We start from the raw sequence: 12,422 nt of genomic DNA, 5'->3' as shown, positions 1-12,422 counted from the left end.
TAAGTCAGTCACAGATCTTAATAGACAAGACACATTCATTGAGACATTGGTCGCTTCTATAACTGTTTAGCTAATTTAAATACTGAATACGTTTGACAACTTCTCGGCTGTGCGTGTGTAACCTGGTATGATCACGAACCATTTGATACCAATTGTACAGAATCATGAGCCAACTTGCAAGTATTCATTGACATTGCTCATCTACAGCTTCATACACTGTCCCAACTTTCAAACCCCTCTCCCTTCGAAGCCCAGACAACGATATAATGCGCCGCCAACAACTTCCACTCCTCAACCTCATCCAGCCCCTCCAGCGAATCCACACGCCGCTTCTCATCCGCCGATACCCAATTCTGCCAGATATCCTCAATCGTCATATGATACACCTTTTCAAACCCAGCTTTGCTCATTCTCGCCCGTTGGTCTTCCGGTGTCTGGTACATCTGAAGAGTGGGCATTTGGATGCGACGCGCTGCCAGGTTTGACACCATCATCTTTCCAAAGGCGTCGTCTGGGCGGACTGGTTCGTAGATGATTGTGCCGAGGTTGGGTATCCGTGAGCTGAAGAAGTTGAGTATATCTGAGGCTTCGGTGGTGGTGAGATAGCAGAGACAGCACTCTGAGAGTAGTAGCGTAGGGATATCGGTCAGCAGACCGGGGATAGATACTTCGTTCGTCGTTGTTTCTGTCTCATCTTCCTCTTTTGGTGTTTTTGATTGAGAGAAACCTCTCAGGTCTTGACCATGGCAGTAGTATTGGCATCCAGTGGGTTTAGCTGACCACGAATGTTCGGTTATTTGAGTAGCATCTTTCAATATGTTTCTCAACTTGGGGGTAGCTTGTACAGTCCGCAATTTCTTTGAGGTGACAACTTCAAAGTCAAGCTCATGATAGACCAGCCCAGCGCGTGACTCTGAAAAGAACAGTCGAAAAGGCCTTGTATCAGTACCAGCCCCCAAGGATACAATCTGTTTCAGCCCTGCGCCTTGTTTACTGTCTTTATCGCCGTCCAGAAACGACTCGATGAGAGTGTCCAGAGAGATAGTGCGGGTATATGTTCCTATAAAAGGTGTGAGTATACATTGGGGGCCATGACGATGTTGCCTAGCACACCTCGATTGATTATAGGAAGTCGTCTTGCCACAGGCCCGTCGCCACTCTGCACAAAGTACTGGGCATACGGATCATAAAGATACCCCAAATCAACAGCGTTCAGCCTCGACACTGAAGCATCAGTATCAGTGCCTTGGATGGTAGCATCGTGAGTAACAGCTGATGAGGCGTGGCCTCCTCGTCCTCTACCACGGCCACGGCCTCCTCGAGCGCTGCGGAGAGAATTTAAAAGGTTTGGTATCTCGGGGGCGGGCATTTTCTAGTCTGAGGGTATTCAGAGTGAGGTTATGGCGGCTTTAGTTGTTCCGAGCTGATGGAGCTAGAGCTTGATGAGGTTGAATAGAGAATAGAGGGGCTTTCAGTGACTGTGGCCAGTGACGTCGGACAGCCAGCCCCTGTAAGCGATGGGAGAGTCATGATTGCGGGGCATGCACCTCATTTAACTCACATACATACATACAGTGGAACTGAACTCAATAGACAGTAACAACAGAGACTCGAGAGTAAATAGATGCGGCATAAAATGTAAACATATATGAAGCCGACATAGCCGAGTCAATAGCATGGCATGCGTCAACACGAACAGTTTCAGGTAGACTCAATCATCAACCCAGCCTACAGTCTCATCACAGCGCCAAGCACAATCCTCTAGATATCGCCAAGGTATTCAGAGTCAAATATGCCTTGTAAGCGCCATTGTAAACCCCGGAACTCTCGGGGCATGAATAGAAATGTAGATTCACAAAATAACATAAAAGTGCATTTGTGAAGAGTAAAGAATGCAAAGGAAGCGCCAATCAAAAGCTTACGTTTGGCATGAGTTTGAGGCTGATTACGTGTATACGAACGAGCGAACGAACTGTATCAAAGTCCTAGACTACGGATGGATACACACCTCAGTTTGATCCTTGAATCCGAATACGGCAATCCCCGACTTGACGGTGAGAACGAGCCAAATCATACCAAATAAATAACTGTGTTATGGTTATACCTGTTATATAGATCAAGAGATGTATTCCTTAAATATCAAAATGTCTTTATCCTTCCGTCATTAGTTGTTTACTCACAGTATACGTAGGTAGATCAATCTATTCGCCTTGAGGCTGTGCATTTCGCCCCCCCTCCCTCCCCCGTTGACCCCCTGTAACCGTAAACGCCCTGTCCCGTCATCGCCCACTAAATCGGGGGGGAGGGGTCCTGGTGCCTAGTTTCACTGCGCGATCTGCCCAGACATAACTGATAAAGCCCCCATCAGAGCCACTTTTCGACAGCCCATTAAACCACCCTCCTCCATCCCAACTATCACACCTCACGAGGATATTCATCATCATCACCATCTTCTTTCTTTCTTTGTTCCTTTTTATCAAAAACAAATTGCTTTTCCTTATATCGTAAAACCTTTCAACATGTTGTCTTCCGCTGGATCGCTGCTTATGCGGCGCGATAACATGCCTAAGCCTGATCTTGGCTATGAGCTTCAGCAACTCCCCGACTGGTCGAGATTCGTATTCCTCGCCAACTTCATCCTCTTCCTCCCTGTCTTTGTTCTCGTAAGTACTGCCTTAATCGATACTCACGTTTGCAGCCTAACGCATATCAGATCAACTACACCTTCGAAAAGGTCTTCCCCGTTCTCGCCATCGTCGAAGATGAGAAACCTCCCGCTTACGAACCTCTCCCCGTCGAGCCTCTCGCCAACGATGACATGCCCAAACCCGCTTCAACTTCGTCTGTTCCCGTCGCTGGCCAGGGCCGTCCTGTTACTTCGTCTTTCCGAGCTACCTGGCGCCTGCTCCGATCTACTGGTGGTTTCCGCGCCATCTTCCGTGGTCTGCCCTGCTTCATCGCCCAAGCTGTCGTCACGGCCCTCATCAACGGCATCACCTATACCATCATTCCTTATTCCTTTGTTCTATCCAACTTGATCGGTTCTCTCGTCTGCGTTCAGCTCAGCGCCGCCTGGGTTCATATCGTCATTACGCCTCCTTCTCCTCTCAAGTTCTGGAGCCGTCTCCCTCCTTTCAAGACCACTTTCGCCGCCACCTGGAGGCCTACTCTCATCTTCTGGGCTGCCTCTCAGATCGTCAACCTTGGCACTTTCGGAGTTCTCTACCTCGTTGGCGGTGACCAGACCACTGAGATTCCTCAGCTCCAGGGCCTTGGCAGCCTTTTTGGCATCCTCCTCGTCGCTGTCCTTCTCCAGGTCGCTATCCAGATTCCCGCCTACGTTGTTCTCGTGCGAGTCCAGGCCTCTCTTCTCCCCGCTGACGCCGACACCATCATTCCTTTCGACCGCTCTTTCAACGGCCGTATCGAGCCCGTTGTTGTCGGTGGCCTCGGCTATGCTACTGTTCGCGACGCCTGGTCCAGCTTCTCCAAGTCTGCCTGGCGCCGTATTGTCATGCTCAGCGTCAAGATTGTCGCTGTCACCTTTGCTGCCCTCTGCGTCATTTTCGCCGTTATCATCCCTCAGATCATCCTCTTGGCTGCCATGGGAACCGACGACGGTGATGGCAACCAGGACATCAAGATATAAATGAATGATCTGCGCTTTCTACGTACGACTTGTCACTTGATGATATCCCCTTTGGTTAACTGTCTGTTGTCCTTCGTCTACAAAGGCATGTAAACGGTTCAGATTGTAAAGCTTTCCGTCAAGAATACCACTCTGTTATAGCTCTCTTTGATATAAGCAAGAAATAAAAATAAAATGTTTGTTTTGTTAGAAATTCAATCAATTCATTGACTCTCTTATACTTCGTGCCTTTAGCTATGGGGTCGTGACAAGACTCATGTAAGCTTCCTCTACTGCTGCTGCTGATATTTGTCTCATCTCCTATCCTCTCTGTCTCCTTCGACTCATCTCATCTCGTCTCTCGCGCCCAGAGCGCCAGCCATATAACAATTCCAACCGTCCTACCATGGTCCCATCGCGATGCCTGTCATAAATCCAAATCATCGTAGCCGCCCCATCCTCTATCGCCTTCTTATAGTAGAAGCAGGAAAAAAAAAGAGACAAAAACAGAAATCGGGGAGGACAAAGTAGAAAGCGGAAGAAGAGAAGAAGAGAGAAACCTTTTAGAAAGCTTTGTCGAACGGGGGCATCGTTGAATGGAAAAAGGGGGGGGGGGGGGTATGAAAAGGAGGAATGTTTGTGTCTAACAGATCTTGCTCACAACGCCGTGCCCATAAGGTAAGCAAAAAAAAAGCAGCGAGCTTCTTTTTCTTCTTTTATTTATCTTTATTCCCTCATTATGTTGTTGTCTATGACTTTGTGAAGAACCAGCTGGCACGCTTGCTGCTGCTACCGCTGCTGGTGTTGCCTTCGTTCTGGCCCTGAAGGTTCTGGATCGTGGGAATGCTGGGGGCGTCGTTGCCACCGCCGCCTCCTCGAAGAGGCTTGGCGATCCTGCTGCCGGCGTTGGCAAAGCTAAAGCCACCAGGCGAGTTAAGACCGCGAGTGCTGCCGGCCTTGGCCAGCTCGAGTCGCTCCTTGACAGCGGCAAGCTGAACCTCGAACCTAGGTGATCGTTAGTGAATTTCATTAGAAAAGGACTGTCATTCAGGGGTACATACTTGTGGTTCGCAGCGGCCATCTTCTCCTGACTATCCTGTAGCAGGCTCTCCAGGCTCTGGATACGCTCGTTTCGTGCAATCAGCTTGCGCTCGGCGATAGCAACCTCCTTCTTGAGAGCAGAGTTTTGCTCGACCAGCTGGCGCTGGACCTGGGTGAGTTGCTCCAGGTTCCTCTCGAGGAAGGCCATCTTCTTCTGTTGCGCCCTGTTGTTGGACGATCGGAGAACGTTGTTATATTGCTCTCGGGTCTCGTCTAAGGAAATCTCGAGCTCGACAACACGCTCACAGCGGTTTTGAAGATCACGCATGAGACTCTTCTTCATGACGTCAAACTCGGCGATCTGTTGCTGGATCGTCTTGCCGTTAGCCATTGGCGCAGTAGCGCCAGCCTTGACACGCTGTTGAAGGTCCTCAATAAGGGTCTTCATTCTTGTGTTCTCGGCTGCCTTCTGAGCAATGTCCTCCTTCAGCTCCTCGACAAACTGTGACTGGGCAGTCTGGCGGTTCGCAAAAGCGTTCTCAAGTCGGGCCTTGACCTCCTCGATATCCTCAGGGCCCAAGTTACGGGTAAGAATCTCCTCGTACTCGGCCTGGACAGCCTCAAGACGGGCTTCAAGTTCTTGCCTCCTCCTTGAGTCAGACTCGCTTGAGGAAGTGCTATACATGGAAAGCTCTGCTTGTCGAACAATGCCCTGGGTTTCCACTAATCGAGCCTTGAGTGCCTTAAACTCATCGGGGGCGATGTTGTCGCCAGTCGCACTGAGCTCATGAAGCGAGTCGACCTTCTCGATCGTCTCAGCGATATGGCGCTCATTCTCGCTAAACACTTCGCCACCCAAGTCGAAGCCAGCCATCATCTTGGCCATCTTCTCGGCCTTCCTCTTCTCCTTCTCGTCGAGAGCGGCACCACTCTCCTTGGCGCTCATCTTGACATCGAGGAGCTGCTGCTTCACCTCGTCGAGTTCGGTGGTGAGTTCCGAGTTAGCCTCCTTCAAGGCGTCCATTGTGATCTGAGCTTCCTTGCTCTCGAATGTGAGCCTCTCCAGTTGCATCTTGAATTCGTTAACCTCGGTTGTGAGCTTCTCGTTCTCCTTGCCGACTTTGCTGTCGTGATCCTTGAGGTAAGCCAGCTCCTCCTTGGTCTCTCGCAGCTGCTTCTCAGCCGACGCAGCTTGAGACTCCTTCTCCGAGATCTGGTCCTGCAGTTCGTTCTCTCGTCGTAGGAACTCCTCCCTCTCGTCCTTGTCAAGCGGCAAGCTGGGAGTGCCAGCTCTGTCGGATATCGCAGGTGTTTCTGATCGGCTATCTGATATTAATGAAGGGGTGGATGGTCGTGTCGATGTCCTGGCATCGGCCTTGGTTCTAGCAACGGCATCGGTGGTCAAAGGTGTGGCCCATCTCTCCTTGGGGACAGCTTCACCAGCACGCCACATCTGAATTTCGCCTTCGAGGGAGGAGATGTAGCTCTCGAAGTTCGTAACCTGCCCTTGCGCTTTCTTGAGAAGGGACTTGAGTTCGGCAGGACTCAGCTCGGCATTGACCTTGGCCTTGTTCTTGATCGACTTGGCTCGCATACCGAATCTTAGTGTACCCAATGTTTCGGCATCGTTGTAACTGCTGGGCGAACAGTTGATGATGAGGGTTGTCCGACTGTTACCACCAAGAGACTCTTGCAAGATACGTGTCAATTTGGAGTCTCGGTAAGGAATATGTGAGGATTTGCCATCGGTCAAGGCGTTGATGACCATTCCCAGGGCACTCAAACTCTTGTTGATCTTTTTGGCTTCCTCCAGAGTCTGTCCACTGGCACCGGTCTTGCCAACCTTTTCACTACCGGCCAAATCGACAAGGAATAGCTGTCCGCTTTTTGCTGAGCCGGTTTCGACATTCTTCTGTGTGATGGTGATGACAAAGATGGAGTGGGATCGTGAGGACTCCTGGTTCATGTTCGTAGCGGCGACAGCTCGGGCATTTCCACCTCTCCTCATGACCTCGTACACTTCTTGGACACTCGAGACGTAGATTTCCAAAAGACCCTTGACATATACACCTCGGTTCTTCTCTTCGTGGACGGGCAGGTTGTCGTTCTGCGGTGCAAGCAGATCTCGAATCCTCTCCATGTAGATTTCCATATAACTGACGCGGACCGTGTACTCGATGGTGCCGGGACTGGACATGATGCTGGCAAAGATCTGCTCGACGATACGGGGAATAATACCTCGACCCTCATCGTCGTCGATGTTGGTGCCCATCATGGTATAAGACTTACCGGCACCGGTCTGACCGTAGGCGAAGACGGTTCCGTTGTATCCATTGAGAATATCGTCGACGGTAGATCGGATCGAAAAGTCGAAAATGTCTTGTTGTTTACATCCCATATCAAAGACTCGGTCAAAGGTGAAGCTACCCTGCGCCTCCTTGGACTGCCGAACATGTTAGCTGTGAGGTCTCACCGTATGTTGACGTTGCCGTGAACAGTAACGCAACGCAAAGCAAAGCAAAATGGCAAGACATACGGCGACGGTACAGGTATCCTCGCCATCGAAGGACACGATGGGCTTTCCGCCCGACTCAAGCTCGACCTTGTTCTGAGGTCGAAACCTGGCCACGACCTTGATACTATTTGCGGACGACATGTTGAACGCAGGCTGTGTGTCACGCAACAAACGTTATCATCGGCCGCGGTGCTTTGCTGTCGTCCCGAGAGAAAGGAAAAAAAAGTCGGGCTCGATCGTTGGTTGCTCTGAAGCGAACCCTTCAGGGGGGGTGAGGGGGTCGCAGAAGATGCGGGCCGTAAGTTTGTTGCAATGAGCCACAAAATGGCGGCGAGAGGGGGGACCTCAAACAAAGAGACAGAGAGGGGACGAGGATAATAAGGGGATGTTTAGACTTCGATAAAGGGAGATGGGCTCTAAACAAAGGCCGAGTCGTGGGTGCAGATCAAGGCAGAGCCAAGATGCAAGCAGGGTTTCCGTGATTCGCTGGCAGGGCGTACGGTTGTATATAGAATAATATGCACGATAATGTTGTTTAGGTGTGGTTTGACGTGCGATCAGCAATAAAAAGTATCGACGACTGTCAACAACAAATGAATGCCAACCTAACGTCCCAGGTGTGTTGTTGGCAACCAGAGGCGGTGGGCATTTGTTGGAGAACGGGGCCTCATGAAAGGTGATAGGTCAGACACAGAGAGACGCGCGCCAGGAGGGGCCGAAACGGGGACTCACCCTCAAGCGTGAGGGCAGCTCCAGGGGGGTCGGTGTCCTATAATTTAGGGGACTCTTTAGAGGTTTTGGGTTTTTTTACCCCTTGGAGATTAGGCTTCCCGGAGGGATGTGCCTAGAAAGAACGTTGGACTCTGAAGCTGTGGCCCAGATTGTTGGTCTTGTTTCACTTGATCGGTGCAATTTGGAGATTTGCCGGGGTCTTTGGCTCACTGTTATCAGGTATCAGGTTGTTGCGTCGAAGGGTTCATCATGGTGCTGTCAGTAGGTAGTCAACACACTACCTATTATGGCAAATGGCCGATCATTACCTAGCCTGAAGCATTCAATATGAAGTGCATTACGGAGGATGGGCCGAAAAGTCCTTGCTCAAAGGAACTGTGGCTAGTGGGCCCATTTATCTCAAGATACATCAAGTACATCAAGCGAGAAGCCAGCTGCTGATCATCATCTTACTATAGGGGATATAATCAGTAATAGATTTACAGCTAGCTACTATAAGCCCTATAGTTACAGGCCTATTATAGAAGGTTCTCTCTATAATAATCTAGAGCTCTTGTACCTTACAGTACCTGACAAGGGTCCTTGGTTGTGGCGTAAGTTCTTCTGGGCAAGAACTTTTCGGCCCAACCTCCGTAAATTGTATTAAATTATCCGCTCATGGCAATGACTGCTTTACAAAAGGAGGATATTAAGTTCATGCAACGATAACAAGCGTTCTTTGGCAAAGTATCACATGAAACCAACCGATAAGAGTCATTAAACATGTCGCCATTCCTGACAAGCCAGGACACACAATGCACCCCCACCATTCGACACATATCGCTTCATTAGAGAGCATTTTTAAGGCAGTGAGTTCACTTCGCTGAGAGTCATCCTCGGGCAATAAACAAAGGCGCTACAAGAAACATTAAACTCCTTTCTTCATGATGAACCCTTGTGATATCATAAGCTAACGTTCCCGGGGCTTCCTAGACGCTTGCAACGCCTCGAATGCAGTTTAGTCAGTTTAAAACTCCTCGCACCCCAAAACGCCATATACATAAAATGCCTTGCAGCTTTGGGCTGCAGAGCACTTTTCATCGTTTGAGCAACCTGATCTGTCACCTTGTTGGACAGGCCGACGTTGGCATACCGTTCTCTGTCCCTTTTGGAGTTTGGCCGTTCAGTCTTCCCAGCTCTTCTCCACTGTCTCTCTGACACGCTTGGTGTATTCCTTTCGGTTGTCCTTGTATAGGTTGGAAGCTTCGACGTTTGCAGGTGAACCAGTGTTAGGGTCGTTAAGTAAACTGTAGAAAGATCAGCGCACGTCTTTAATCGGTGACTATTTATGCTGCCCACCTTTGAATACTGGTCAAGACAGCGGCGACATCGTACGTAGGGCTCCATCGGTTTTGCAGAATGTCGAGACAAAGCTCTCCAGTAGCGTAGACGTTAGGGTGGAACATCTGGCTGATGAACTTGACTTGGGGAGGCTTGTTGGGATATTGCTCTTCGAACTGCATCACAAGTCGAAAGGTGCCATCTTCAAAGGGAGTGTCTGCGGGGCCGATGATGACGGCGTTCCTACAAGACGTATGATGAGTATTTGTGTTCAAGATCGGCGACGTCGACGAGGGCGTACGAACCAGGTCATGACATTGTCTGGTACAGGTGAAGCAGAGACGCCGGCGGGGGGGTCGGTCTGCATGCGCTATCGCGAGAGTCAGCGAGGTTTGATCTGGAGGCAATCGTCAAAAATTGCGAACCTTGAAGTCTCGCATGAGACGGCGACGAGCGGCGGTAGACATGATAGCGACTGGGTCAAAAGGCGAGAACGGATGTAAGGATAGAAGCTGAATGCTGTTAAGCGAGCGAAATCGTTACGTGAATCCTGTGTTTGACGAATATTTCTACCAGGCGAAATGATTTGCATGCACGGTTCACTGTCTTGAGATTTGGCGGTGCAAGATGATGAGCGGAGATGGAGATTGGTCATGGACGACTGGTCGATGATTCAGATTCCACAGCGGAGGAGTTGGGTGATGCAATCTACCAATCAAGCATGCTTATCGGTCTGGCCTATCAATGCAAGGTGAGAGGTCCACCTCGCGTTTGGCTCACCTGCTCACCGAGAATGCCACACGTGACCCGGCCGAGCCGCAAGCACTTCGAACCATCCTCGGAGCCTACCAAGATTTTGAATGGTGTTTGATTTGCTTTATAAGCATCAGGTCCTTTTTCGAGTCTTGATGAGGAACTTTTCTTGGACAAAATTGATCCCATGCTCACATGCTGACTGTCAAAATGCTTATTTTATCCCCCACTACCCGGAGCTTTCACATGGTCGCGGGGGACGAAGGCCGCTCTGAGAACTAAAGTATGGGATTTCGGAACCGACAACTAATTCCGATGAAGGAGAAGCTATTAAACTGAAGTAAATTACACGACAATGATACAGGCAGCGGTGGAAAGAGTCCGTCCCCAGATCTGACAAATAGGTACCTCAGACTGTAAGCCAATGCCACCGTTTAGCTTGTACCCCAGATTCGACGTCACCTGTAAAAGTCCCCCGGATTTGTAGTTCTCGGCACGGGAGAGCTTGTGGCCGCCACCTCGGGCCCTCCCCCGCTGAAAGCCGAAGAGGACCGAAGCGGATGTATATTGCCATATTACTACGATACCCGAGGTCGTCTTGTCTTCTTCTTACTTATTCCTTCAGTCCATTCCCATCTTCTTCTTTTCTCTCCGTTCTGCCTGTCCTGTTACGTCTTGATACCCCCCTCATATACATCAAAATGTCTCCGGCTCAACTAAGATCCGCTGGCCGGCTGGCCCAGCTTGCTGGACATGTGAATGGCGCGCGACAGTTCTCTACACGGCCTGCTCTGCGCAAGGAGATCCAGGATGCTTATATCCTAAGCGCCGCTCGAACTCCTACAGCAAAGGTACAATATTAACTAATTCAACTGCTGTGAACGCAACTTATTAACACATTCCTAGTTCAATGGCTCGTTCCTGTCAGTATCGGCTCCTAAGCTCGGCGCTGTCGCTATCAAGTCGGCCCTGGAAAAGTCAAAGGTCCCCGTCGAGAAGATCACCGATGTCTACATGGGCAATGTGCTTCAGGGTTCCGTTGGTCAAGCGCCTGCTCGACAGGCCGCCATCTTCGCTGGTCTACCCAAGGAGATCGAGGCTACCACTATTAACAAGGTCTGCGCTTCTGGACTCAAGGCCGTTGCTCTGGCTGCTCAGAACATTCAGCTGGGTCTTTCCGAGGCTCAGATCGCCGGTGGCATGGAGAACATGTCACAGGTCCCATACTACGTGCCCCGCGCCAGTGGTCTTCCTGCCTTTGGCCATGTTAAGATGGAGGATGGTCTTATTAAGGACGGTCTGACTGATGTTTATGATCAATTCCACATGGGCAACTGCGCCGAGAACACTGTCAAGAACTATAAAATTACCCGCGAGCAGCAGGACGAGTACGCTATCCAGTCATACCGCAATGCGCAAAAGGCATGGGCCGACAAGGCCTTTGCTGACGAGATCGCCCCCGTTACCGTCAAGTCACGAAAGGGCGAGACTGTTATCGACACCGATGAAGGATTCAACGAGGTCAAGTTCGACAAGATCCCTACACTGAAGCCCGCTTTCGTTCGTGACGGAAGTGGCACTGTCACCGCTGCAAACTCATCGACTCTTAACGATGGTGCTAGCGCTCTTGTCCTCGGAAGCAAGGCTATTGCCCAACAGTACGGCTCTGGCTCGCGCGTTCTGGCCAAGATCTGCGGTTATGCTGATGCTGCCACTTCTCCCATTGACTTCCCTATCGCCCCCGCCAAGGCTGTCCCCATTGCTCTCGAGCGTGCCGGTATCACCAAGGATCAGGTTGCCATCTGGGAGTTCAACGAGGCGTTCGCCAGTGTGATCCTCGCCAACTCTAAGATTCTGGGTCTTGAGGGCGCCAAGGTTAACCCTCTGGGTGGTGCTATCTCACTGGGCCATGCTCTTGGTAGCTCTGGTTCAAGAATCTTGACAACCCTGCTACATCAGCTGAAGCCTGGTGAGTATGGTGTCGCTGCTATTTGCAACGGTGGTGGTGCTGCGACTGCACTGGTCGTCCAGCGTGTTGAGTCTGTATAAAAAGGATTATGAGTTATAACGATAGAATATTTATGATTGATAGTAGAGAAACAAAGTAAAATAAAATAAAAATTGAATACTAACAAGTATGGTCGGTCATCTCAGTGCCACATATATTTTTTACCTGCTATATGTATGCCATTACTTCTAGGGACCGTTGAGCAGTTGTCATGATCTCTCAGTGCAGGGTAACATGATGAGCACCGACGATCCCATGTTACTGATAAGCTGTCATGATGAGCCATCGTCTCACATAAAGTAGCACTATATTCCACTGGCAAAACAGCATTAACTTAGTTACCTTTGAGCGCTAGGCTTGAGTTCATTGGCTACCTAACAATGAGACTATTTTAGCTGGTGAGTGTTTGGGAAGAACAATGGGAG

The 12,422-nt window shown here is 50.1% G+C and overlaps 5 protein-coding genes across 6 annotated transcripts; 2 read left to right on the top strand and 3 right to left on the bottom strand.

Moving 5' to 3' along the window:
• Nucleotides 1-36: 36 nt before the first annotated feature.
• FVEG_06075 (leucine carboxyl methyltransferase 1) lies at nucleotides 37-1,501 on the bottom strand. The gene is made up of 2 exons (XM_018894317.1): nucleotides 1,114-1,501; nucleotides 37-1,060 (listed from the first exon to the last, which is right to left on the bottom strand). Exons 1-2 carry the CDS (start codon nucleotides 1,367-1,369, stop codon nucleotides 210-212), a joined length of 1,107 nt encoding a protein of 368 aa, XP_018751361.1. The 5' UTR covers nucleotides 1,370-1,501; the 3' UTR covers nucleotides 37-209.
• An 885-nt stretch (nucleotides 1,502-2,386) lies between these two features.
• FVEG_06074 (hypothetical protein) lies at nucleotides 2,387-3,926 on the top strand. The gene is made up of 2 exons (XM_018894316.1): nucleotides 2,387-2,663; nucleotides 2,714-3,926. The coding sequence occupies exons 1-2, from the start codon at nucleotides 2,520-2,522 to the stop codon at nucleotides 3,647-3,649; spliced, it is 1,080 nt and encodes a 359-aa protein (XP_018751360.1). The 5' UTR covers nucleotides 2,387-2,519; the 3' UTR covers nucleotides 3,650-3,926.
• FVEG_06073 (kinesin heavy chain) lies at nucleotides 3,777-7,848 on the bottom strand. 2 transcript variants are annotated; one of them, XM_018894314.1, is made up of 3 exons: nucleotides 7,206-7,848; nucleotides 4,690-7,112; nucleotides 3,777-4,633 (listed from the first exon to the last, which is right to left on the bottom strand). In XM_018894314.1, exons 1-3 carry the CDS (start codon nucleotides 7,323-7,325, stop codon nucleotides 4,378-4,380), a joined length of 2,799 nt encoding a protein of 932 aa, XP_018751358.1. In that variant the 5' UTR covers nucleotides 7,326-7,848; the 3' UTR covers nucleotides 3,777-4,377. The 2 variants fall into 2 exon arrangements, with proteins under 2 accessions (XP_018751358.1, XP_018751359.1); XM_018894315.1 differs by lacking the exon at nucleotides 7,206-7,848 and having other exon boundaries at nucleotides 4,690-7,180.
• A 748-nt stretch (nucleotides 7,849-8,596) lies between these two features.
• Nucleotides 8,597-9,994, bottom strand: FVEG_06072 (ubiquitin-conjugating enzyme E2 2). The gene is made up of 4 exons (XM_018894313.1): nucleotides 9,662-9,994; nucleotides 9,542-9,606; nucleotides 9,255-9,479; nucleotides 8,597-9,202 (listed from the first exon to the last, which is right to left on the bottom strand). The coding sequence occupies exons 1-4, from the start codon at nucleotides 9,701-9,703 to the stop codon at nucleotides 9,079-9,081; spliced, it is 456 nt and encodes a 151-aa protein (XP_018751357.1). The 5' UTR covers nucleotides 9,704-9,994; the 3' UTR covers nucleotides 8,597-9,078.
• Nucleotides 9,995-10,574: 580 nt separating this feature from the next.
• FVEG_06071 (acetyl-CoA C-acetyltransferase) lies at nucleotides 10,575-12,167 on the top strand. The gene is made up of 2 exons (XM_018894312.1): nucleotides 10,575-10,840; nucleotides 10,896-12,167. The coding sequence occupies exons 1-2, from the start codon at nucleotides 10,691-10,693 to the stop codon at nucleotides 12,036-12,038; spliced, it is 1,293 nt and encodes a 430-aa protein (XP_018751356.1). The 5' UTR covers nucleotides 10,575-10,690; the 3' UTR covers nucleotides 12,039-12,167.
• Nucleotides 12,168-12,422: the final 255 nt, after the last annotated feature.

The sequence above is a fragment of the Fusarium verticillioides genome, chromosome 2 (assembly GCF_000149555.1).
Source record: "Fusarium verticillioides 7600 chromosome 2, whole genome shotgun sequence".
Lineage (NCBI taxonomy): Eukaryota > Fungi > Ascomycota > Sordariomycetes > Hypocreales > Nectriaceae > Fusarium > Fusarium verticillioides.
Note: the sequence above shows the minus strand (reverse complement) of the source record. Positions and strands in the feature narration are given on the sequence as shown.

Excerpts from the sequence above, each read along its gene's own strand:
- FVEG_06075 (XM_018894317.1), bottom strand. The coding sequence starts at position 1,369 with ATGCCCGCCCCCGAGATACCAAACCTTTTAAATTCTCTCCGCAGCGCT. Across the intron at positions 1,061-1,113 it reads ACTTCCTATAATCAATCGAG|GAACATATACCCGCACTATC; the intron begins GTGTGCTAGGCA and ends CACCTTTTATAG.
- FVEG_06074 (XM_018894316.1), top strand. The coding sequence starts at position 2,520 with ATGTTGTCTTCCGCTGGATCGCTGCTTATGCGGCGCGATAACATGCCT. Across the intron at positions 2,664-2,713 it reads TCCTCCCTGTCTTTGTTCTC|ATCAACTACACCTTCGAAAA; the intron begins GTAAGTACTGCC and ends AACGCATATCAG.
- FVEG_06073 (XM_018894314.1), bottom strand. The coding sequence starts at position 7,325 with ATGTCGTCCGCAAATAGTATCAAGGTCGTGGCCAGGTTTCGACCTCAG. Across the intron at positions 7,113-7,205 it reads AGGATACCTGTACCGTCGCC|TCCAAGGAGGCGCAGGGTAG; the intron begins GTATGTCTTGCC and ends CATGTTCGGCAG. Across the intron at positions 4,634-4,689 it reads ATGGCCGCTGCGAACCACAA|GTTCGAGGTTCAGCTTGCCG; the intron begins GTATGTACCCCT and ends ACGATCACCTAG.
- FVEG_06072 (XM_018894313.1), bottom strand. The coding sequence starts at position 9,703 with ATGTCTACCGCCGCTCGTCGCCGTCTCATGCGAGACTTCAAG. Across the intron at positions 9,480-9,541 it reads CCAGACAATGTCATGACCTG|GAACGCCGTCATCATCGGCC; the intron begins GTTCGTACGCCC and ends TACGTCTTGTAG. Across the intron at positions 9,203-9,254 it reads GTCTTGACCAGTATTCAAAG|TTTACTTAACGACCCTAACA; the intron begins GTGGGCAGCATA and ends ATCTTTCTACAG.
- FVEG_06071 (XM_018894312.1), top strand. The coding sequence starts at position 10,691 with ATGTCTCCGGCTCAACTAAGATCCGCTGGCCGGCTGGCCCAGCTTGCT. Across the intron at positions 10,841-10,895 it reads CTCGAACTCCTACAGCAAAG|TTCAATGGCTCGTTCCTGTC; the intron begins GTACAATATTAA and ends ACACATTCCTAG.